A 26,252-nucleotide genomic window follows, 5' to 3' on the forward strand; every position below is an offset into this window, starting at 1 on the left:
ACCTGGCTGTTGCGGGCGCTGCTTGGAGGGGTGGCCTGGCTGCTGGGCTGCTGGATCATCCCGGCGGTGGCTGCTGGACGGGGAAGCTCACTGCCAGAGACAGACAGAGTTATTGCAGCAGTTCTTGATGATTTAAGAACGAATAAAGAGTGTCATTACAGGTTGAAAACTTGAACTCCACTTGAAGACTAACTCTGTCCTAGATGCAATGGCATACAAATACTCTGTGTTGTATGCCTACCATGTTGACAAGTAAAAAAAAAAAGCGTTAAAAAGAAGAAAAAAAAAAGGAAGAAACAACAAGAAACAATTTGATGCATTAAGAAACCACTTAATGCATTAAGAAACCACTTGGTGCATTAAAAAAAAACACTTGATGCATTAAGAAACCACTTGATGCGTGTGCCAGCGAGCTGCATCTACTCTAAAGGTCATTAGAAATGTCTGTGCAAATGTAAAATTACAAAATAAAGCAAAGAATATACAACATTGTTTTGCTTAGCTTGAGAAGACAAGCTAGTTAACTGATTCATCTGGCTATCTCAGTCAACATAAGAGAGCAGTTGGCTACTATTTAACTGATATAACCCTGCAGTAATTTGTATTTTCTTTTTTTTTTTTTTTTTTTCTTAGTTTAGTTATTTATCAATTTTCATTTAACCCTTATTTCACAAAGATTAAAATTTTCGGGGGAAAAATGTCAAACATGTCCTTTGCAAGTGGATAATAATTTTTTTTACAAACATGAACATATGTATAGGTATAATTTATAAAAGTTCATGATTATAGATTTGGTTTTTAATGTTGCATTTATATTTTTGCTTACGAGAACATTTCATTTTTATATTTATGCATATATATATATTTATATATATATGCATTTTGTGCATATACTGTATATATTTATTTCATTACAGGTCATGGCGAGTCAAGTGTCTGAAAACGATCTACAAAAACCAAACAGCAAACGGTGAAATATCAACATATGTCCATTATCACACAAAAATCCTGGAAGGGAAACACTTTATCATTGTGTCAAAATTGCCAAAAGGAAAAGTGGAAGCCATGTGTATGTTGTGCACCAACAAAAAAGTGATAATGTGGGCCTGCGCTAGCCACCTCCAATTTCAAAACTAATTTAAAAAACTGCGCCCAGATAAATTGTTGAGTGGGAGTCGAGAATATGAGGGAAACAAAAAGCGATCATCAGCAATGAACAAAAGAAAGCCTGGCCTTCATACAGACAAACCCAACTTTTTGAACCTAAACCAGTCACTCAGTGTACAGTTGACTCAGTCATAACATCATTCATCACTAAAGGCATGTACACACTATCAACAGCTGAACAGAAATAATTTGTTCGGTTAGTACAAGGCCATGGTGCCAGTGTAATGTCCTGAAGATCACTACAAGAAAGAATTTATAAAAAAAAAAATAAAGAGATACAAAAGATTTATTTTGAAATCCCTGTTTTGGCTAACAAATATAAAATATGTACATTTATATAAAAGAAAAGTAGAATAACAATCAAAATAGGAGTAAAATCAAACAAAAATAAAATTAAAAATGTAAATGGGAATGAAATATAACAAAAATATAATTAAAATTAAAATCGGAGTAAATGTAAACAAAACAATTACAAACTATATACAGCATTAAAAAAGTAATTATGTAATTATGTATATACAAAAAATGATATGCGTAATTATGTACAAAAAAAGAATGTAGTTATGTACGTTGTGAGTGTTGTGCAGTATTTGCTGTGCAATGTTTGCGAACTGAGAATATAATAATAATAGATATCAAAGAATATGAATAACAGCAGAGAGGCGGGCACAGCAATTATGAGGTGAGTCCTAGTTGAAACAGAGTTTGGTGTCTTTATGGCTTGGGGGAAGAAGCTCTTTCCAAGTTTCTCTGTTTTGGTTTTGTGGCTGCGGAGGTGTCTGCCTGTCGCAGCCACTGTAACCGTCCATGGATGTTGGGGATCCTTTTGGAATAATCCTCTGAGCCCTTTTCCTGCACCGCCTGGTGTCAAAGTCCTGTAGGGGGGTGAGTGTCTTCCCGATGGTAGGCTCAGCCGATACACTGGTATGTATACTTACTTATGTAATAAATACATTTGCACTGTTGTTATAGTCCTGCAGTTGCAATGCATTTTTACACCAGTGCTGGGCGATATTGGCAAAATCAAATATCACAATTTCTCTTCACGAATACCTTAATATCGATAATTAGATCCCCATATTTTGGTGATGACTATTGGTGCTGCTTTGATATGGTATTTCCACACAAGAAACATCTCAAAAACAATCATCAGTATCAGTAAGTGAATTTCGGAACATTGCATTACTTTACTGTAATTCTGCCTGTTTTGTAATAACAACGGAATAACACTGGAATAAAACAACATTTAACTTTATCGCAATATTATGACAACCAAAATTTCAGACAACAATATGTCCCATATAAGGCTATAAATATTATACCAATATATCGCCTAGTCCTACGTTACGCTTGTGTTTTCTCAATCTGGGTTCCGGGTCCTTGGAAGGTTGGTTGGGTAGGGTGTTAAGGTTGAGTCCTGGCCCCATTGGCCCCATTGCAGCGATGCGGGACATTACGTGATCAGGGAGAGCATGATGTCCTTTTTTTATTTTTTTGGAGGTTGGGCAGGGGGGGTGTTGAAGATCTGCTGAACCCTGGTTGTATAAACGAGCCCCACTGGTCCTCATTACCCTTTCCCTGAGCTTACACACTCACACAGACACAGTTGCGCCGGTACGCTGACGTGCTATCAGTGACACTCAGAGACACACAAAAACCCACATCATACCAACACACACACACACACACGCACACACACACGCACACACACACACACACACACACACACACACACACACACACACACACACACACACACACACACACACACTCAGAGTGCTCGTCTTTGATGGAGTGTATCAGAGGCGGCTGCTATAGTTTGTGGTGGTTCGCCTGGACAGCTCTACTCTTCCCATGGCGACACCCTCTGGCTTCGGGGGTTGTTACCACGGTGATGGCGCTAATGATCCTTCTGCCCACCCGGGGTTGGCATGCCAACACTCCATGAAACTGAAAAAAAAAGGTCCCTACTGTTAAGCCTCCAGATTGCACTGATGCCGTTTCAGTTCAAATCAGAAGACAGCTTAGCTTAGCGATAATTGCATGTCGTGATCCAACCTGTGGACCCTGCCTGGCCAGGTTTGGTTTGTTGATGTCATTGCGTCATATCAAAGTGTGGCCATTGGGTCTTGATGGAACCTGCGCCCCTAGATATTGTGGTCTGATTTGGGTGACCGACCCAATGTCTAGCCACCACGCCCACCCCACACCTACCCACAGAGGGTAAACATAGGGCTTTTCCATTGGAGGCATATTGGGTTGAAAGTATCTTCATGGCTGCTTTATGTACATGTATGGACGTGAATTTGTGCTTTTGTCAAACTCCATTGAGCAGTTTCTCATCTACTCATACTCACTCTGCCGAGGCTGACACGTTCTCCCTTCTTTTCCTTCTCCGTTTCTGTCTAGGTTACTTCAGACGCATTACACAACCTCGTAGCCATTGAAAAACTACACACGGACACAAAAGACACACAAATACACACATCCATGTATCGCAGTCGGAGGGTGGCCAGGCATTAAAACAACGTGCCCCGTTCCGTCTTCCATCTCATCTTCCTTTCATTTCGTCTGCCATTCCCATCCCACATATGATCTTTCGCTCCGGCAGCTGCCACCCATGGCGCCAAAGATAGAATTGGCATCATACTGTCTATGTTGACTTGCAATGGGATGTGTGTGCGCGAGGTGAGTGCTGTGTGGGGCGGCGGGATGAAGGGGATGTCGCTGGAACCAGGGGGAGAGAGATTTTCGTTTCCGCTGAATTTTTATGAGCGGCAGAAACATCTCTGTTTTTTAAACCAACATAGTATTTACAGTTTAGCTAAACTTTCTTTGTTTTAGAGGCTCAGTTCCAGCTCCCCACCGGCTATGCTTACAAACTTTCTGAGCCCACACACAAAAGTGAGGCCCACCCCGTTGCTAGCCGGCAGGGGCTATGTTTTAGCCACCTCGGCTTAAACTTATTTTTTGAGACATTTTTTAGCCTTAAGACTGTGGAATGGTCTACCAGAAAGCAACGGAATATTTTAGCAATCATCTTAAAATATACTGTATGTCCAGGCCTGTGTATACAGTATATGTAGTATATATGTATGCATCCGATTTTTCTTCATTTTCATAGGATTGTAGAGGAGAAGGGCAACGGTATTTCATATTGACCTAAATATAAGCATAAGTGAATACAAAAGAAAAAAAAAAAAGAATTTGCTGAAGTGAAATTATTGGTAAAGAGATGCAAATGTAGGATAAACAGTAAAATAATATACAACTACAGGTGGTTAATGCAGAACGAGAGATTTTGTTATCTTGATGAAGACCAGTGGGAGGGAGCTGGAGGTCACCCCCCCACCAAGGTGACAATACACAATATAAACTTTAATCAACACATCTTCTTTGTCTTTGGGCTGCTCCCGTCAGGGGTCGCCACAGCGGATCATCTGCCTCCAATAGCTTCTGTTCTGCGCATCTTCCTCCCTTACACCAACCGCCTGCATGTCCTCCCTCACCACATCCATAAAGCTTCTCTTTGGCCTTCCTCTTTTCCTCTTGCCTGGCAGTTTATTTTGTTATGTTGTGCTTTAAGTATTCGGTAATTTGTACATTTCATAAACAAAGTCTTCTTTATGATAATAGTCAAGTCTTACTGGTTGCAGGATTGAGATGTACAGGGTAACTTAGCAAGCCAGCAAGAAAGGATTATTTTTTATTATTATATTTAACTCAAAATGCCAAAACACACAAACAGGTTCACAGACTGAGAAAGGCAGCAGGGATAAAGCCAGACAAATTATTTCAACCACATCTAAGAAAGAAGTAAATCATGTCAAAAAACACCCAACATTAACACCAGAACAATGATTCATGTGTCAAAACTATATATATATATATGTGTGTTTTTTGTGCATTCTACAAAAGTAATGAATTTGCAAACAGCCTCTGTTTTGGCAGTGGATGTCGTCAAAAACAGAAATGTCATGGGAAATGAATGCCTACACTTTGTTTAATAAAAGGTTCAATCCAGACTTTTAGGATTATTTGCTGCAATAAATGTTATCTTTTCTTTGTTGGCCAACCCTCAGAAAATAATGCAATTGGATGTAATCGGTGTATACCAAAGGATTTCACCAAAGATTATTATGAAGCTAGATGTAAGGATATAATCCCAGGGATTTTGTAACTTTACGGCCCTAAAATGGCCACATTAGAGTACGGATCTCACAGAAATCATGCAGGTTATGTTAAAACCGGGTTTGATGTGGGGTTGTTTTGAGGCTGAAAAAGTATTTTTCCTAATAAACAGTGTGTGACTGACGGATACTTACTGCCCTTACCGAGTCATTGAATCTGACCAAGTGGTAGAAACCAGGATACATATTCCAGGGGCGTTTGTAGGGCATTACGAGGTTATAAATAGATTAACTAGGAACAGCTGGGAAGAGGGTCATAGATTTGATCAGGTCTTGAAGGAAGTTAAGTGCCTGTTTGTTCTGTGTTCTTTGTTGTTATTTAAGAAAGTTTGATAGACCACATAGAAGCTGTGATCTACTGTGAATTTTCCACGAGATGGACCAACTGGCCATCATCGGTTGCCAAACTGTTGGGAAAGCAATCACAGGTTTAAATTTAACTCTGGTAAATGGAAGGTCTTTTTTTGTTTTCCAAAGCTCCCCGTGAGACCTGAGAAATAGGGTCAAACATTCTTTTGTAACGAATTCTGTAAAGCATTCAATACTAAGCTTTTTTAATTTTTTCTCGTATAGACCTTCTTTATATAAATAACCTAATTCCATATTTCATTAACTTAAGAGTTTCTGACAAACCTTTGCCTTTCTTATGACACAATGCCAGTCAACAAATATGACCAGGGCCATAGCAGTAGATCCCATGGCAATAAGAACCCTTTCAAGGCATCTTTTGTCTCAAATGCGACACCTTTTGTCCTGTCGCCTATTGATAATGTGCTACTGTTTCCAGATGTTGACGATGACCCTTCATGATGGAAATATATGCCCCCCCGTTCAGGGGCGAAATTAATGGGGGGTGGGTTGGTCCGGAGAAAAACAGACAGTCCCCCTCAATATATCATCGTAAAAATATAAGTTAGGGTAATCGCGGCTCTGTGTCCCGATCGCTCCCTCTCAGACGGTGCTGACTGTGCCCACGGTGTGCCCGCGCTCCGACAGTCATGACTGTGCCTTACACCCCCACCACCCCCCACCCCAACCCTCTCCGCTTTGCCCCCTGGCTCCCGCCACTTCCAAAAGCAAAGTTACGCCGTTGCCCCTGTTCCCTGTCCACTCTGGTTACCCCCTCTCCTCAGCAGGTTCCCTCTCACTCCAGAGAATCAGCCCGAGAAAGTCTTCTGGCAGCGGTAATCGATGCGGCCGATCGACTTGGAAGTAATCTAGTGATTAATCAGGGTCACAGGCGGCTGACTCAGGCGATTGTAAGGACAGACTTATGGATAGGAAGATGAAGACAAGAGAGATTGGTGGCGTAGAGAAGAAACAGTGTCGGACAGGCTGAAGTAGGGGGCCTGGGAGGGAAGGAAATGGGAAGAGGGGAAGAAACAACAATCTAGCTGGGAATGGGGGAGCCGTATATCCACCCTGGGAGGAATAACCCCCTTAAAGCTGTTCACAGAGAGCACATGTTTCCATGCGACAAAATGGATATTGAATACCATATTTAGCTCGCTTCTCACTGGAGATTTGGAGCTGTCTTGAATATTGCAAAACATGACGTGCAGAAACGAGTGCTCAAGCAATTATAACCACGAATATTGAATGATGCTTCATACTGACGCAGAGGTGTTGGTGTGATAAGTGGCACCACGATTACTCGGTCGTCAGATTGAATAATAGGAAGATAAGATAAGACAACACTTAATTTATCCCCAGAGGGCGGGAAATTCAGCTAATGGTGAAGTAGTGAGGTACAATCGTGAAGGAGTACCCTGTTATACGGTAATCTCCCAAATGTGGATAAAGTTAATTATTAAGTCCAAATGATCTTGGAGCATTGAATGATTGGGACATAAAGGAGAAACTGATAGATTCCAGATCATAATGTGAGCTCCCCCCTTCATCACAAAGGGATATTGGTCTGGGGTATTGTTAAGATCGTTGTGCACACAATGTCTCTGTCCATCTGTGACAGGCCAACTGATTAAGTGGTATTGTTTCAATCTTCTGAATGAAGTTGCTGACTCCATATTTCCTCACAAGACTACCCATCAGTGTTACATTCGTAAAAATCACACATCGGCTTGGCATTTCCATTCCATTTCATTTGGACCGCATTGACGCAAAAAGGCAAACCAGGAATGAGGGGGAAGGCAACACTTTATCCCTAATCAATAAGACATTACATGAGAAAATGGAGTGTGAATGACACGGAAGCCTTGTTTTGGTGAACTACGATCCGTTCATTTGTGTAGCCGGCGGCAGCGTCTCAGCCTCTGAATGAATGAGGTTCATAAGCACGCCGTTGTCCAGTCAGAACCTGGGGGGCGTGGGAAGGTGAAAATGCATTTTCTGTCTATGATGGAACATAGTAGATGATAATAATGGATCTAACTTGCTCCAGCACATAGTCCTAGAGTTTTCTGCTCAACCCAAAATAGTACAAAAACTGACATTTCAAATGCTGACAAGCCCTATATTTTCATCAAGGTATCATTTGAGAAAATGTATAATGTTAAGTCGCAAAGATCATAGCTAATGACAACAGCTAGACAAGTAAAGATTTGATTTTTAATTGGTGCAATGGCTGGATGTTCTGTTCCCTATGATTTGTTGTACTATAACTGGAACTGACACTTGACTGTTTGAATGACTTTATTTTTGTTTTGGAGGTGTTAGACGTCACGGATTAGCTCTTGGTCTTGCTTGATTTCCCATTCGTTATTTAGATGTCTAGTTGTATGAACAACAAGATCCTGTCTGTAGAAATGAATTGATCGGCAAACAACGTTCAACCATTGAAGGTATTTCAGTCCATACTTGAAAGAGTGTCAAGGGACAAAAGATGGACTCTGATTTCCTTCAAAAAGCCTTGCAAAGTCTGTTCCACAAACCTTACAAATGATCTAATTTTACTCCAAGACATTCTGTTGGTTCTACCCAATTTGATTCGTACCTATTCGGTAGCCCAGCGAACGAATGGTCTCCCAGAAATGGCTATTGCAGGCCTTCTAAGTAGGCCATGGTGTGGGTGGAAGTGTTGGGGACATAAGGGGTTAGTGGGGGTTAGCGGTTCTTGAAGGAACTGTCTGGAAGGGGACGGTGATAATTTCAGCCTCGGCGGCGACTGAGCACTTTGTCACTCCCGCCACCCCAAGATATAAGTTCACCTTCACCGTCGATGAGAGTGACAGGCGTTTGAGGTGAGTGATTGAAGGGTGAGGAAGAGACGGAGCAGAGAGGAGTGTTGGGGGGGGTGGATAGACGTCAAGGGGATGGAGGGATGGTGGTGGAGATTGTTGGATGTATTGTGAACTGGGTAGCAAGAGGAAAATAGGAGGAGGGAAGATTGGTGGCTGAAGAGGCGTCTTGAGAGCGGCGGTGTTAGGGGTGGGGGGCGGGGGTGGTGCTTCAGAGAAGGTGCTGTGTCATTTTGAAGTAGAATTAAATATGAAGCCATTAAAGGGGCATCAAAGCTAAAAAACATGTAAGGCTCCAGCAAAAAAAAAAAAAAAACGTAAGCCTGGTGATGCACAAAAAAAAAAAATCCAATCACAGCAAAAGCTTCCAAAATCCCTACCACCACCAGGCATTTTGGTCCCCTTATACTTTCTGAAAAACTTTTTTTTTTTTTTTTCAGTTTTGTACCGCACACCGAGGTAACCCAGGCTAGATTGGGGAAGTCGATTGATCATGCGCTTTGAAGTCCTATATTAGGAACATATCAGTCACAAACACCTCTGCTTTTCAATCAACATTGCTAAGTGTTTCTGATTTCCATAAAGCACTGCTTGTTGGGAATGTATATTGAAGTAAATGGTTGTTTTGATAATGGAAATGTAACTACATTTTAAATTGATAGATGGATAGATTGATGCATACTTATAGTATTTCTGCAGATATGAACCAGTACTCAAGTAATAACCAAGCCAGGGTCGTGATTGACATGAACAAATAAAAACCAAGGATGGATAAACTCCTGCGTCGGTTGCCGTGCCAGTTTTTTTGTGTTTTTATTTGAGATCAATTTGATTTAATTCATTTATTCTTGTATGAAATGAACATTTTAAACCCAACTAATGGATGTTCAGCCTTGGATCAGGACAGCAGATTGGGTCATGGAGAGAGAGCGACCTCTGGTCCACTGTGCGTATGTCTTTGTTTTAAGGAGCACGGCTCCCAGACTGAAGTTTGATTCAAAAGTTTTGTTTTGGTTTAAGATATAAAAGCCTGCCGCAAATATACAGTAAGCCTGCCTCCAATAAAGGCCTTGTACCCTCTGCAGTTGAGGTACTGTACATAAAAGCCATGGTCACGATTTGAAGAAATACAGTACATACATAAATACATCCCTACATACATACATACATGTGGTACATATATACATAAAAATGTACATACTGTACATACATACATAAATACATCCATACATACAAATATATAGTAGATAATAGATGATAGATAGTATATATAATATATAGATAGTAAATGGATGTATCTTAATCATCCCCAGAGAGAAATTGCAGCGTCACAGCATCTCTCATCTAAAAATAGGCACTAATAATAATAAATACCAATAGAGGGGAATTACCAATATGCAGTAAACATTAAATCACCTATATCATAATTGAAAGAAATTACAATATACAGTAAACTGAACATTGTCTACAAAATAGACAAATGTTGTAATTCACAGTAAACCATAAAATCTATCAGAAAATAGAAATGAGCAATAACAACACACTCATCTTAAAATGAACAATAAACAAGAAACAATTGGCAGTGCCTGTTTCTTATTGAGTGTTGATTTGTGGATCATTTTCATGTTACTGCTTATTTTATGTATTAACATAAATATAATCTTCATTTGTTTCAACCTGACTTTCTTTTTAATTCTTATTTGAGCAAAGTGAAATTTCATGAGCAAGATTTCTGTTTTTCTCAGGCGGTGAATAATTTCGGTATTTAGCCGCTTCAAGGTCATCGTCACGGCCCTGAGAACAGGGACGTGGTCCACTTTATGAAAAACTTGATGTGACCCAATGGTTGAGGAGCATCTGTCTGGAGGATGGATGCTTCATGTCAGCTTGTTGCAGAGAGTTCTTTTTCACACACACACACACAGACACACACACACACACACACACACACACACACACACACACACACACACACACACACACACACACACACACACACTTAAGCCCTTTTCACATATAGTTCCTGGTAAACCTTTGGGACAACCTTTCTGGCACCTTTTCACACATGCCATGATAATGATGGAATAGATGGGGCAAGGGACAGCCCAGCAGAAGTCACTCGGTGCGGTCCCGCTCCACACCACCCGCGTTGGAGAGCGACGGACGGAGCAGCAGCGCACGCAGCTCATTCACTTGCGCGCACAAAGAGGATGTATGTGGACGTAGCACGCAAATAAAAATAGATATGCCTGTGCAATAAATCCTGAAATAACTAAACAAGGCAAAAAGTATATAAATAAATGCAAATATAAATGTATACATGAATAAATATACGCCTGACGGACCGGGCGGAGGTGGTGGTGCGTCCGGGATCTTTCATCCAATTCATGGGATCTTTCATCACTTGGCACCGCGGGGTTTTGTGACACCCTCCGAATCTCATCCCGAGTTGCTATTTTCAAGCACGCAAAGTAAGAAAGTGAAACTCCTGTGCCACGACCAGGCTTTTTTGGAAAACAGTCACGTCTTTAGAAGGTTTTGAATAGGCCATTACAACCCCCACCCCCCACTCGCCCCACATGACAGTGTCTGATGTCAGACGGACTTCGTGCTTGTCCCAGCAATGTCACCTCTTCCATGCAGGCATTCTTCCAGAAATGTTACTTTGGAGGTGTGAAATTGCCGGAACACATTTTAGATTCAGATTCACACATGACCCCATGCGGGAACTGTTCCGGAACATTGCTGAAAGACTGCATGTGTGAAAGGAGCTTAACACACACACTACTTTGCCTTGAGTAACCATCTACAAATCTAGGACAGAGCCCCTCTCCCACTCGTCCTTTACTTCACTTGTATTTTGATAATGAACTGAGAATGGGTTAGTTAAGCATGGTGTTTTCCAAAACTGGAAATGCTGTTTAAATGCCAAAAGCAACTAGCTAGCATGTATTAGCCACCGCAGTTGCTCGGCTGTAGCAGTTTTACAAACCCTCCCATGATTCCCTCCTTTGAAAGAGTATGGTTGGCTTCATTGGCCAAAATTAACACTTAAGAATAATGTTCCATCATGATGCACGGCCACGCAGCCCCCTGTGGTCAGGCTGGCTCCCAGCTGTTTATTATCTCAGACAGTCCGTGCTGGAGATCTCCCCTCTCCTCGAGGCTAAATTGTCTGGAACATTGAGGAGTGGAGAGTCAAGCAGTAGACACCCAAGAAGGAGTCACCGTCGCTACTTTTACTGCAGGCAGAGGTTTTGCGCGGTTAATTTTAGAGAGGGTACTAGGGAGATAATAGAATAGTAGGATTCTACCCTTTCCCTTTTCCACCACCGCTAAAGCAAGCTAGCTTTAGCACTATGTAGGTTTGTGACTACCTCGTTGTGGAACAACTCTTTATTTCTACTTTTAAAGTAAGTAAGTTATGTGATGCTAGAACAAATTCTGCCCGCTTGATACCATGAAAACTGCACTTAAAGGAAAACTACCTACAAAACAATGGGGCAATGGCAAAGAACGTGGTCGCGTTTGCCCCGTTGCACCGCCCTCGGCTAAAGCCGCTGTATGCCCTCAGTACTAGATCAATTGAAATATTCTGTGCCAATCACTCGGTTTGACTCCCAATTATCCCAAAACAAGGTTTGGGGTACAATAAAAAGGGGTTTTTAAACGCTGTATCATGTATGACCGTTGGCTCATGTACAACGGTTCTGTGATTTTGATAAATACAGTGGAAACCTCTCATTAAATGCAGAGGCCTCATTTCACCGGCCACCCTCCAAAGCATGTGCATGTGTGTGTGTGTGCATGTGTTGTAGTGTGGTGTGTTGCGTGATAATTAAAGATTGTTCTTCTTCTTCTTCATAGTGATCACGTCTGTCCGGGTCAAATTCATCACTATAAGCGGATGATGATGGTAACCAATGCTTTTCTTTTTTTTTTTTCCTTATTTCTCATGCAGATTACCGTCTAATGGTAAAAATGTCTCTGCGGAGCCTGACAGGGGACACAGGGATTTTTTTGTTTCGTTTAATTAAGAAACAGAGGAAAATAAATGCATCTAAAATCTAAACACACTGTTTTTATTTTATTTTGTTTCTTTTGAGAAACGGGAAACAGGGACATGAGTTTGTAAGCAAGTTTTTATTCGACTCTAATATTTGTAACCCACAGAAGACAATCCACAAATATAAACACGAAATCCGCATAAACATGTTTTGTTTTTTTTATTTGTGTTTTGTGAAGTCATATCCACAAAAGTTCAGAGAGATTTGCAAATGTACATAAATTACTCTGTAAAAACATATTTTAATTTTACATAAAAATGTTATAGGTTTGAGAAATATCAATTGTTTCCCCACAACAAATACATGTAAAGTCATATTTACGCTTTGGTAGAACAATAACGCTGTTCAATCAGTATCACGCAGATCCGTGAAAAACAATCCACAAATGTGAGGTGTAGTTACTACACGAGCACAAGCTACATTTAAAGAAAGCTTTGCTATACCTATAAGCACACTTAATTATTTGACATAATATGCTATAATACACTGGAATACAATATTCTGAAGTGGACGTTTTGGAATGCATGTGAAAATGTACTTAATACGCTTTTACAAAGCATTCTAGCACAGGCAAGGCCCAGCCTAGCACCACAGACTACATGATTACTATAAGCAAATTATTTTAACAGCATTTGTAGAGGAATGACTGTCCCAAGGTTTTCAATCAATATAAGCAGTTGATGACTGTATATATATATATACTGTATACATTACATTGGGCCGGATTTGACAGATATGCAGTCGGATACGCGGTGGCTTTATCGACGTAGGGTGAGATATGAATTTCTAGCAGCGGTCCGGGAAGCCGCCGGTATTTCACTTGAGTCTCCAACTCCAATATGTCAACCTGCCTTGATTGATTTGCTGCCAAAGCCATCGGGATCGCTGTCTATCAGCAAACGAAAGCTCCCATTTGGCGGACGTTGGGAGTATGTGACCGTGTATGTTGGTGAATATTTGTGCGGATAACTTTGTTCGAGATATATTCTCTGTGATTTTGTGTGTGTGTGTGTGTGTGTGTGTGTGTGTGTGTGTGTGTGTGTGTGTGTGTGTGTGTGATCATGGCAGGTACAAAGGGTGAATTCGTTTGTCTTCATTCGAGGCACACGGTGTTCCAAAGGCTTGGCATCCCAAGAAACACCCAGCCACCAAGGGGAAAAGTATACTTCAATAAAAGCACAATCAATTACTTGGAATTTGAAACCTCAGGGAATACTAAAACATAATATAAAACATAATGTAAAATTAGCACATGCTAATGCTACGTATGCGCCGCAGAGCTCCTTTTCACTGCAGCAGAAAATGATTGAAATGAGGATTTCTCATGATTTCTCTCCCGAGGCGAGCGACAGATGAGTGGGGGAGGGGAAAGTAGCTCCACCAGCCGCAGAGGAGATACATGCTTCCGAAAGGCACTTCTGACAGCAGGCGGAAAAACTCTGTAAAATTGGAAAAAATGATGTAATTCACCAACTTTTCATTGGCCCCCCAGCTGTCAATTCTATGGGTGCATGACGTCCCACGGCTGGCTTTTCATGTGCGGGGGGAAAAAATCGCGGGTCGCGGTAACAATTGGAGGGAACAGACAGAATTTGCTCCGAACAGAAGAGAGCGGCAACGGCAGCGCAGATTGAAATATCGCCTCCCTCGCCTCTATTTTCTGCTCTTCTCTTACTCACTTGTCTTGATCCCTCCATCTCATCTGGATGAAAAAAGAAAAAAAAAAGCTGCAGGGAGTGACTGCTTGTTCAGCTCGCTCCTTATGCTGGTTGTAGAGAGAAGCATAATATGTGTTTCTGAGCGCAAACATCAGCGTGACAAATCATGCTTTTATTTTGCTATATTTAGGATATTTATTTATTTTGGCATATGCCAATCCATGGTCCCGAGTTGCACAGTGGTATATTGCACTGCGGACAATTGCACAAATTACTGATTTCACAAAGAATGACACAGACACATTTTTATAGTATTTAATGAGTGGAGATACCATTGTGTACCGACGACTCCCGTGTTTACGTTGGGAATTGATCAAAGTCTATTGTTTGTGTTGTGCGATCGAATTCAATAATTAATCAAATCAATGAATTACTAACATATGTATTGGGTAAAATGATTCGATATCCCCATCATCTTACCCTACTAACTGGTATAGGATTATGTGTTTGTGTGTTGCTGTTTTGCGCCAAAAGCTGTTGGTTAGGTGAAAGCGTGAAATAGTGTTTAGTGAAGTCTATTCAGAAGCGAGGTGACGGGCAGGGGTCAATATCTGAGCGTCGGCTTTTCCTTATTTCTGCTTCAAAATCAGACTCAAGTGTGCTTCGGGGCTCTTCCAGCTCACTTTCTCGCGGTTGCCACGAGCAGCAGGCGAACAATATACACGTGCACGGCGTCGCATGGCTCACACGAATGCGGTCGTACAGTTGCGCGGTCATACAGATGTGGCTTATTTTCCCAGGCGGTGATTTATACTGCGTAGGGTTTTGTGATAATCCGGATGCATAGGCTGCTTTCACAGCCGATTAGCGGTTAGAGGAGTCAATGGCACGTAAGCGAGAATGATGCCACCAACATGCGACAGAAATTAGCATGCATGGACTTTCTAGCCACCAATAACGTTGCAGTGTATACCTATCCAACAGCCATAGAATAAAAGAATAGACAATAACAGTACAGGGATGGAAGGAAAACAGAAAATAGCTCTTAATGCAGGAATCTGCATCCATGGACTTTTTACCCACCTTATTTCCGTTAGAATGAGAAATAAGGACACAGGGTGGGAAAGAACACAGAAAGCTGCTCTTCAGCACATCGGGGTGGCATGAACACTGTGATTAATACCCTGTGTCGCTCCTGGCTCCCCCCTGGCACTTCCCACCTGCGCTCCTCCGCAAGGTGTGATTACTATTCACAGCATCGCCCCTCACCGCCCGACCTTCCCACTCGCCTACCTACCTACAGTACCTAATTATCTACCTACAGTATCTACCTACCTAGTACCTACCCACACTACCTACCTATTTATCACCTACTACTTAAAGTACCTACTTATATATCTACTGTACCTACCTACTTCTTGCAGTACCTACCTATAGTACCTCATTATCTATCTACTGTACCTACCTACAGTACCTACCTATCTATCTACAGTACCGACCTACTACCTACAGTACCTCCCTGTCTACCTACAGTACCTACCTACCTACTTCCTACAGTACCTACCTAAAGTACCTACCTACTTCCTACAGTATCTGCCTACAGTACTACCTATCTACCACCTACTACCTACAGTGCCTACCTATCTACCTACAGTACCTGCCAACTACGTACAGTACCTGCCAACTACGTACAGTACCTACCTATTACCTACAATATCTACCTACATACGACCTGCAGTACCTACTATTTACAATACCTACCTATTTACCCACTGTACCTACAATACTTACCTATCTACCTACTGTACCTACCTATCTACCTACAGTACCTACCTATCTACCACCTACAGTACCTACCTATTTACCTACTGTACCTACCTACTACCTACAGAACCTACCTATGTATCTACAGTACCTACCTACCTACTTCCTACAGTACCTGCCTACCTAGCAACTACCTACCTACTTCTTACAGTATCTACCACCAGTACCTACCTACCTACCGACCTACAGTACCTACCGATAATACCTACCTACCTGACTAAAGTACCTAACTACGTACCTACAGTATCTATCTACCTACCTACCTACCTACTTGCAGTGCCTACCTACCTATCGCTGTCACAGCCCTACTGTTGCTATGGCAATGGCGGCGACCAAGGTGGCCCTTGATGGTCCCATTACTAATGGTTGATCTCTTCTAGCTATACCAATAGAGCGTCCTGATCCGTTACTTGTTTATAGTTCGTTATAAGTTGGAGCGCTAGTTTGGGTTCATTAAAGCACACTGATTGGAGTAATGCCCTGGTTTCCTCTATCGGACACATCTGCACATCAACAGGTTTTTCTAATAGAAAATGCAACCAGATTGACCTGGCTCATGGTCCAGATTTTTGGGGCTATTCTCAGAAGCTTTTACCTCATTTTAGCCAGGCCTTATACAGGTATCCCATATTTGCATTGGGTTGGTACTTCACAATATTTTCAATATATGTGTGAATTTGTGCTTATGTTTGACACGTGTGTGTATTGCATTATTCAAAATACAAGCAGAGGAACCTCAATTGGAGAAAAATGCATGTGGTCCCTCAATATGTTCTCTAGATGTTTGTTTATGTTTACGTGCAAAGCTCATCTCCTATTGATCCACTTAGCACGCAGAGAGTCACAGCGGTTAACAATAAAATTCATACTTTTTTTTTTGCAGGAGGCCTATTACTATAATAAACGGGAGTAACTGGCCCAAACACGCCAAACCATGGGTGTAATTGTGTGATTGATTGGACTGGTCAATGGCGTAATCTCGCTCGCTTCACCCTTTGAATGAACTTCCCTGATCACAGCTGCATATTGATCAGCAGGCCATTGAAGCACTGGAGCGCTAACAGAGCGACAGCCGCAAACGGTGGACTGAGAGCCTTCGGGATAGAGGAGGTAGAGGTCTTCATGGTCTACCTGAAACCAACCTAACCCAGGCCTGACCCAGGCCATATGATCCATATGATCCATATGATCCATACAATACCATCCATAGGAGTTTGGCTCCACATTTTTTTATGGCCAAATGGGTTCGGTTTGGGTTAGGGTTGCTATTCTATTTCCTTGGTGCAGGGTTGGTGTGTCATAATGCCTGTGTGAGCGGTTATCAGCGCTGGTCAAGAGAGGAGTGTATGGAAGGACTGCCTTGAAACATCACTAGGATATGTCCCCAATGTTTAGCCAAAAATCAAACATCGAGTGCAGTGAGAGACAGTGACCGATGAGAAAAGCAGTGAGGAGCCCTTTTAACTATCGGGTCTCGTCACATCCAGAGAATACTTCAGTTCTGTTCTGTAATATCTTTCGGGAAAAAAAAGTGTTCCAGGTAATTTTATTTAGAAAAAACATTCGTTCCAACCCCCCCCAACCCATATCCCGTGGGCCTGATAAGGGTTGGGGATGTCATTTTTGGACCTGTGAAGACCTCAGAAGGAGGGGGACAGGAGAGGGATGAGGATGAAGACGGACAAGAAGAAGAAGAAGAAGAAGAAGAAGAAGAAGAAGAAGAAGAAGGGGGAGACAGACAACAAAGGTGTTGGGGTGGCATCGTACGAGTAGAATTGGACGATTTGACGATATTGAATAAGACGCGGAGGGGGCATGTGAGCCAAATAAAGCAAAAGAAAAGGCAATTTAAGAGAGAGAGACAGAGAGCGAGAGAAAGAAAGAGAGGGAGTGAAATGAAACAAAGCCAATTTGGCAGTTTGGAGTAACAACAGTTGTGTGTGTGCTCAGCCGTGGGTTTCAGGAACAAAATGGATTCAGAATCCATTTTGCGGGAACACCAATGACCTCCAGGCCCTGCGGACCAGGGCTGCTTTCAGCGCCAACCCGAACTCGGATTCTCTGCCCCTGGCTGCGAGTGAGCCCAGAGGCAGCGAGAAAGATATTGAGGAAGAGAAAGAGATGGACTAGACGTAGAGAGAGAGTGAGATAATGAGAGAGGGAGAGGGAGAGAGATGGAGTGGGCCTGTCGGTCCGGTACCTCATAAAAAGTCCATTATGATGCTGGCCTATCAGTTTAGGCTCTTCCCCTCGACGGACCCTGGGAGTAAATGGACAGCTCCGCGGGGCTATAAACTGAGATTTGATCCACGGTGGAGGAATAACCCCACTGCCTCACTGTATGTACCATATGTGTGTGTGTGTGTGTGTGTGTGTGTGTGTGTGTGTGTGTGTGTGTGTGTGTGTGTGTGTGTGTGTGTGTGTAAAGTGTGTCTTGTGTGAGTGTGTATATGCATGTGCTCTCATTTGCGTATAAAAAAGGTCTAATATCGTCACGCTACCTTCGCCTTGGCCTGCGTGCCATTTTCACCACACGCCTGCATTATCAAATTACCGCACACACACACACACACTCCTAAATCCAGGCTGGGTTTGACAATGCAGCCCGTGGCTCTAACTGGCTCTCCTTCAATCTCCCTCCCCAGCTGTCTGCTTTGTAGGGGCTCAAAAAGCGCTTAAGCGCGCCAACGTTTATTTATCGGCCATATTTACTCCCCCATTGTGTGTGTGTGTATCTGTTTCTGTCTGTGTGTGTGGGTTGTGTGTGTGTGCGTGTGTGTGCCTACAAATTGGTGAAAAAAAATGCTTTGCTATTGTTGCTTAAGTGTGTGTATGGCAGTTATGTTGTGTTTTTGTGTTTTATTCATCAGTGTGTAGCCCGCCGCTAAGGAAGCAATCTTCTTTTCAAGCTGCAGAATTACTCTCTCACACACGTGGAATATTTTTTATATTTATATATTTTACCTATATTTATTTAAAATGTATTCTAAATTCATTTTCACATGTATTTAAATATTCTTTAAATATTATATATTTTATATATTTCTATATATATTCGGTTTTATTTCATATGTATATATGTTTTTGAGGTTTTTGAGAGCAAGGGTTCAGTTACCTTCAAACATATTTAGGATGTTCTAAATTGGCTATTTTGTCTATTTATGGCACCGTGGACATCTGCAAAAATTAATTATTGCACCAACATTTTACAGGCTACAGATTTTTATCGCATTTATAGAGTATCTTACCATTGTATTCTGACTCACATGTTCACGTTGCTAATTAATCAAAGTCTCCTACCGTGTGTGGAGTTAATATATTGGGCCACGGCACCTTTTAAAGTTTGGTGGGTGGGGGGTCGGGTGTGGTGGAGGGCGGATTTATCTTGCCGTGCTCCTGCTGGTTTTCATACCGGTCGGTCTGTAAATAATAAATCACACAGATGGATGAAAAATAGATAAAAAGGTGAATAAATACACTTGAAAAAATATATACTGTATACAGTATATATTTTTACATTATCAGTGGTAATAATCCACTATTGTATCATAGGCTATATAAGAGGTCTGTATTCTAATTGTATGTAAATGTTTGGGTTATAATACAGTACATGGTAAACATGGCAAAAATGGCGCATATACTGTAAGTCGCCATTTATACAGAAAAAGCTTCCAAGCGGTCAACTGTAAGGCAAAGTGGAACAGAAGACTCTTTTTATCTTCTTCTGTTCTTCCATCTTCAAGTTTAAAAAAAAAAGCTTTTTCGAAGCGTCTTTTAAGGAGTGGTAGCGAGGCCGATAAACAAAAAAAAGCCTGACCATTTGTTGCCATAGTGATGTACAAAGACTGTATAAATAAAATATGTTCAACTCAATAATTTTGCGTCGGTTATTATGTATTTAAGAATTTATACAAGTAATAACCTGGAGCCCCAACTTAATTACCAGACCAACTGCTCCACGCAATACCACCTTGTCCAAACCCAATTAATAAATGGAAAATAGAAAAAACTTTTATATCAATCCACGTTTCATTCATTTAAGGGCGATCGTCCAGAGAAAAAGTCATCCGCCGTCTCCGTCACTCCAGCGCAAAACGCTGTAATTCCGTCGAGGACTGACTCATTCCATTTTTTTTTACAGAGATTCGTTTTTACATTTTTTTTTAATCAAAATAATTATTAGAGTTTTTCAGTGTTCAAGTGAATAACACATTAGTGTTAAATAAATGCTCACTGGACCAAATACAAACAGCTGCTGCTGGGTGCGACTGCGTGCACTAGCATTATTTATTTTGTATTTGTAAGTTTACAACTTCTGGTTCTCTCTCAGAAACAAGGAGATGCTGCTATCTTCTGATAAATGCTATTGTTAAGTGCACTAAAACTTTATTTATTTTTCTTCACAAGTCTTTTTTCCAAACTAGTTTATTTTTTTGAGTACCTGTGGACACTGGGGCACTGCAGAGACAATGCAGACAATAACGTCAATGTCAAATACATTTTAGTTCTGCACTTTTGTGTCTAACTTGTTATAATTATAAAGTTGTTTTTTTTGTAACTTTTTCTATTTCATTAGAAGCAAAAAAAACAACAACAACATGATATTGGCGTTATATATCGGCCACTGACCACCCTGCTCTCTAAATATTGGCATTGGCCATTAAAAAACCCATATCAGTCGACGACTAGTCCAGACCTATTACTTTGATTAAGAAAATAAATTAGCTGACTAAGATTTACTACTCTCATAATACTCCATTTACTGAAAATGCTTAGTTAAAACTTTTGCATGGCTCACTTCTTAAAATCATAATAATCCCACGGCACACTAATATATGTGAAGAAGAAGAAGAAGAAGAAGAAGAAGAAGAAGAAGAAGACCAAGAACAAGAACAAGAACAAGAACAAGAACAAGAACAAGAACAAGAACAAGAACAAGAACAAGAACAAGAACAAGAACAAGAACAAGGAGACTAATCGGGTTGACCACTCAAAACGCCACAAGCACATAGAACTGTGCTTATAATTGTGGCCGACTGACAGTTGGTGATGCAAGACTCATGAACGATTGGGTCGTAAAGAACAACGATTGTGCGAGTGGTCAAGTGAATCCTCGACGTCATAAAGTCATATTGCACGTGACTGATTCACACTGTCGGACGAGCAAAGAGTTGGAAAATAAATCGTCTCACGTTGAAACCTTTCATCACTACGGATAGTTCTCACTTCCTCTGTCGGACGTGTAGGTATTCTGACTGGAACTGATGAATAAGTGCAGCCTTGCCATTCTGATCTTGCAATACAAGGGCGAGTTTCTATGATATATTGTATAATAGAATTCCATGAGAGATATTCGTTTAGACTTGACGTTAAGTTTTATAACCTTGATGCTGCTCTCGGAAGGAGACTATTAATATCGACGGTATACGAATCAGTGTTGTGTCTTTCACTTCCGCCCATTTTTGTTTTTCGGGTTTTATCAAATGTACGGAACGGGAACGTTCACCATCAAGCTTCGACGCTTCCTTCCTTTCCTTTCTTGTCCCACAATGACAAGGAAGGCTGTCGCACCTCTCATCCTCACGCCTGTTTATTTGAATCCCCTTCTTCTCAGGCAAGGTCGAGCTCCTTCTCAGTGGAGAAGAGCAGCGCCACCAATCGCTGAATTATCTGCTTTAACCGCTTTCACCGCTAATGACACCCGCGACTACAGATGAAGAATAAATTGCCGTTAGCGGCGGCGAGAGACGGAAAAAGGGTTAAAAAAAAGAGGGATAAGAGAGTGTGTGATGAAGTGTGTGATGATGTGTCTATTAAAGAGCAGTGGAGGCCATTAAACAATATGGCCGAGGGGGTGGGTAAAGGTCAGCTCTCCCCTGCCGCCTGTCTCTATCGATCAGCCGTGTTCAATTGAGCCGGACCGAGGCCATCCTCATCCCTCCATCCACCCATCCCTCCATCCACCTATCCCTCCATCCACTCATCCCTCCATCCCACAGAGAGACGGAAGGGGGTTGGGAAGAGCGGTCTCCATTAGTATCTTGGCGGGTGGGCGCCGACTCCTATGGTCTTCTTCACCGGGATCCATCTTAAAGTGGCGAACCATCAGAGCCTCCGTGCGTGGTGGATTACGCCAGAACTCCCAGAATTCCATTGGAAACTGCAACCTTTATGTTTTTGTTTTGTCTTCTTCACTTCCTTTTCCTCAGAAAACGTGACTTCTTCTGATGTACTGATACTAGCAACTAGTTAGATTCAAGATTTTTTTTATTCGTCACTTACATATACATACTTTCATACATATATACGCTGGTTGATAAACTTCACCACCGGCGGCTGTGATGGCGGACCCCGCCAACCATTTAAAGCATTATATAGAGATGCAGCATATAAGGAGCATGTACATAACACAAAATACAATATAATATCAAATTTAGTCTTTTGTAAAGAAAATATTGTTACCACCAGCGGGAACTGTGGCTGATCCCTCCAGCAACATTGTACAACAGCATAGAGAGGAGCACATGCATAACATACATAACATGCAACATATATTATAGGGCCATTTCTTATGAAGTACAAGCAAAATAAAGTGCAATTTTTTAAAAAACAACAATCTTGCGAATTTCCACTTAGTGGTACTATGATTGTTTTGTATCCAATTTCAATCATTTCTCAGACATATACAACCAACATTATGAAGATATTTATTTTTAATTCTACCGTACTGTTAATATATGTATAAATATATAATATGCTAATACATTACATTATACACTATGGAGGGTGATTTGGAGAGGAATTACAGCGGAATCACAGCCCACACACACGTGCACGCTCACTGATATGTGCACGCACACAAACGTTTGATTTTAATTTCTTTGAAGCTGACTCAAAGAGACACCACACCACACACACACACGCACACACACACACACACACACACACACACACACACACACACACACACACACACACGCACACACACACACACACACACACACACACACACACACACACACACACACACACACACACGCACACACACACACACACACACACACACACGCACACACACGCACACGCACGCACACACACGCCCACTCGCACACAGGGAGACAGTTTTGGAAGAATCTGATGGAATGAGCTAAAAAAGAGGGGGGGGGGGGGCGGGGGCTGGGGGTTGTTATTTTTTTGTTGTCTTTTATTCTTTCTTTCTTCCACCATTGTTCTTTTTATTCTTTGAAAGCACCCAATTTAGGGACAGCAGTATTTGGCGTTGGAGCAATCACCATGGAGCAGGGTGTTGTGTATGTGGGTGTTGTGTGTTATGTGTGTGTGTATTGTTGTGTGTGTGTGTGTGTGTGTGTGTGTTTGGATGTGTGTGTGTGTGTTTTTTCTCTCTTTATTCTGCACAGCCATTAGAGTTCGCCCTTTATCATTCCATTGAACCTTGTATGTCTGAATGTGATGAATAAAGAGCCCTCCCTCCCTCCCTCCCTCCCTCTCTATTCAGATCCGTACGATGATGACCTCAAGGTGAAGACACAGAGACCCCGCTCCGCCGACCAGCCAGGTGTGTTTCAGGCACAGACAGGTGAGTGTGTGTGTGCGCGCGTGTGCGTGTGTGTGTGTGTGTGTGTGTGTGTGTGTGTGTGTGTGTGTGCGCGCGCGCGAGTGTCAGAGTGTGTGTATGTCTAGTGTCCATATTAAAAAAAAAAAGAAAAAAAGGAAATGAAAATGAAAAGAGCTTCCACGTGTAAGTCCTCTGTGCCGTCGGCTGATGACGGCCATGTGAGCCAGCGTATGCGACTGATTTAAAAATGACCCGTTGTCCATGGGGTCACAGGAGTCTGGTCCAATTATTACACATTATTATTCATGACATGTCGCCCCAAACGCCGTAGAGAACAGCCGTCATAAATGAATATGACTACATGTAGGGTGACCAAATGCCAACAAACAAAATGTGTGACAAGCGTATGCTTGTCTGGGACAATGTGGGACACACACTGGCATTGTGGCATGACCAATGCCGAAAGGTAATCTAAAATGTTGAGGTAATGACCCTCAGCTCGTAACATCTCTACACTTCGCCCTTTTTAACTAGAATGTAGAACGTTGCTTCAAAACCCGACTCCGGAAACTTTTGCAACAAACTTTGAGAATCGCCTTCCACCTGCTTCACCCTGTCCTGGCTAGTTTCCCAGTCTTGGTTGTAGCTGCATTTCCGTTTCTTTGCGGTGAGGGTAGCAAAGACCGTGACGGGCTGGTTTGATTGACATCCCCTGCCTCCTCCCCTGTTTTCCTACAGCCATTGGATAAGAGGCAGGTTTGAGAAAAGCATCCGTCCTGCAGTGGTTTGAATTTGTTTAAACTGGAGCCAATCAAATTGTAGGACATGGTCTCAATATGTGGGACGTAGGACAAGGGATGATAATGTCCACATACCCGGCAATCTATTTGTATCTTTGGCTACGTTCACACTGGAGGCAAAGGGACCAAATCCAATGTTTTTGCTCATATGTGACTCAGATCTGTGTTCTTTCATTACAGTGTGAACAGCACAAATCACATGGAATCGAATCTTTTAATTTGGGAATTGGGACACTTTCATATATGCTCCTAAATCGGATACAGGTCTGATATTATTTTAAATGTGACCTCAGTCTCAACAGTCGAATCGGAATTCATTCCACTTCAAGTCACTCGAGAGGTTTCCCAACATTTTGATTATCATGGACCGGACCCCAGAGCACAAAATGTTCACGGACTGCGGACGCAAAAAAGAAAAATACCCCTGTGTTTTGAGAATAAACTCGGAATTCCACCCCCCAACTTGACGGCCCCCACCGCGGCAGCCCCACCCGCACCATGGCAACCAGCATATACAGCGTGGGGTGAGAAATTGAATAATAGATAGATAAATAGATAATTAAACTGACCCGCTGATTTATGAACAGCACTGGATCTTAAATACTGTGTGTGTGTGTGTGTGTGTGTGTGTGTGTGTGTGTGTGTGTGTGTGTGTGTGTGCGTGTGCGTGTGCGTGTGTGCGTGCGTGCGTGCGTGTGTGTGAATAGATGTATTTTATTTGACTACATTTCCTTCTTGAACGAAACAATGAAGCACCGTGGCCCTGTCAGGATTGAAAGATGTGCCTGCCACGTTTACCTCCCAACAACAGCGTGCTGCGTGAGACGTCTTTGTTACCTCTGCGCATGCGGGTCAGTTCAGGACTCTGGTATCTGATATTGGCCACATTTTCAAAAATTATGTGAACAGCCAAAAAAAATCAGGTCTGAGCGATGAATCCAAATTGAGCACTAAGGCTTACAGTTTGAACGCAGCCTCAGTGTATTTACACGAGAGGGAATCCTCTCCCGCTGGGGGTGGTGTGATGGAGGAAGAGGGGAGGGGACCCTGGTGCTGCCATGTCCCTCTTCTTTTCTTTCTCTCTTTTTTCGTCCTTTTCTTCTCCCGCCTCCACCTCTCCTCCCACTCCATCCATCCATCCCTCCGTTCCGTTCCATCCCCGCGAGGAACTCGCGCCGCGCCGCACTTTAAGCCCTGACTCACCGCATGCTAATGAAGATGTAATGCGATTAACGGACATGCAATTAATTAGATTTCCTCTGCCATGTGACGACGCCTCCGTCCCAAGGACACACTCCTCATAAACAATTAGTGGGAAAGAGAAGTGAGGAGAAGAGGAGGGCCAGGAAATTCCCGACAACCGCGAGCCACTGTGTAGCATCTCCGAGGGCATCGGTAGATGGGGAAAAAAATATATTGGATGGTATATTTTGGAGCTTTACTTTCAGTACAATCGGAGGCATGGATGGGAACAGCTAGAACCGCGTACGAAGTGTGAAAAGTTGCTTTACTTTACAGTAATGCGCTAATTTAAATTCCTGACGATAAATTGTCTCATATAACAATATTGATTTTTTAACGTTATGACGATAACCAAAATCCCAGACGACATCTGGTCTTTTACCACGATATTGATATTATAACGATATGTTGCGATAACAGAAATCCCGTACGATATCTAGTGTCATATAATATTGATATTTGAACATTATATCGCAATAAGCAAAATCCTAGATGATATAGTCTTGAATCATTACGTTACTACGATAATAT

General features: G+C 42.0%; 1 protein-coding gene across 1 annotated transcript in view; it reads left to right on the forward strand.

The window, feature by feature from the left end:
• The window catches only part of adgrb2 (adhesion G protein-coupled receptor B2), a gene marked incomplete at both ends in the record, with an annotated part of 187,083 nt that overhangs the window by 31,668 nt on the left and 129,163 nt on the right, over positions 1-26,252 (forward strand). Inside the window, one exon of the mRNA XM_080012641.1 lies at positions 23,620-23,700. Coding sequence (XP_079868767.1) covers positions 23,620-23,700 — 81 coding nt within the window. The remainder of the gene's footprint in view (positions 1-23,619; positions 23,701-26,252) is intronic.

The sequence above is a fragment of the Zeus faber genome, assembly GCF_960531495.2.
Source record: "Zeus faber genome assembly, chromosome: 1".
Taxonomy (NCBI): domain Eukaryota; kingdom Metazoa; phylum Chordata; class Actinopteri; order Zeiformes; family Zeidae; genus Zeus; species Zeus faber.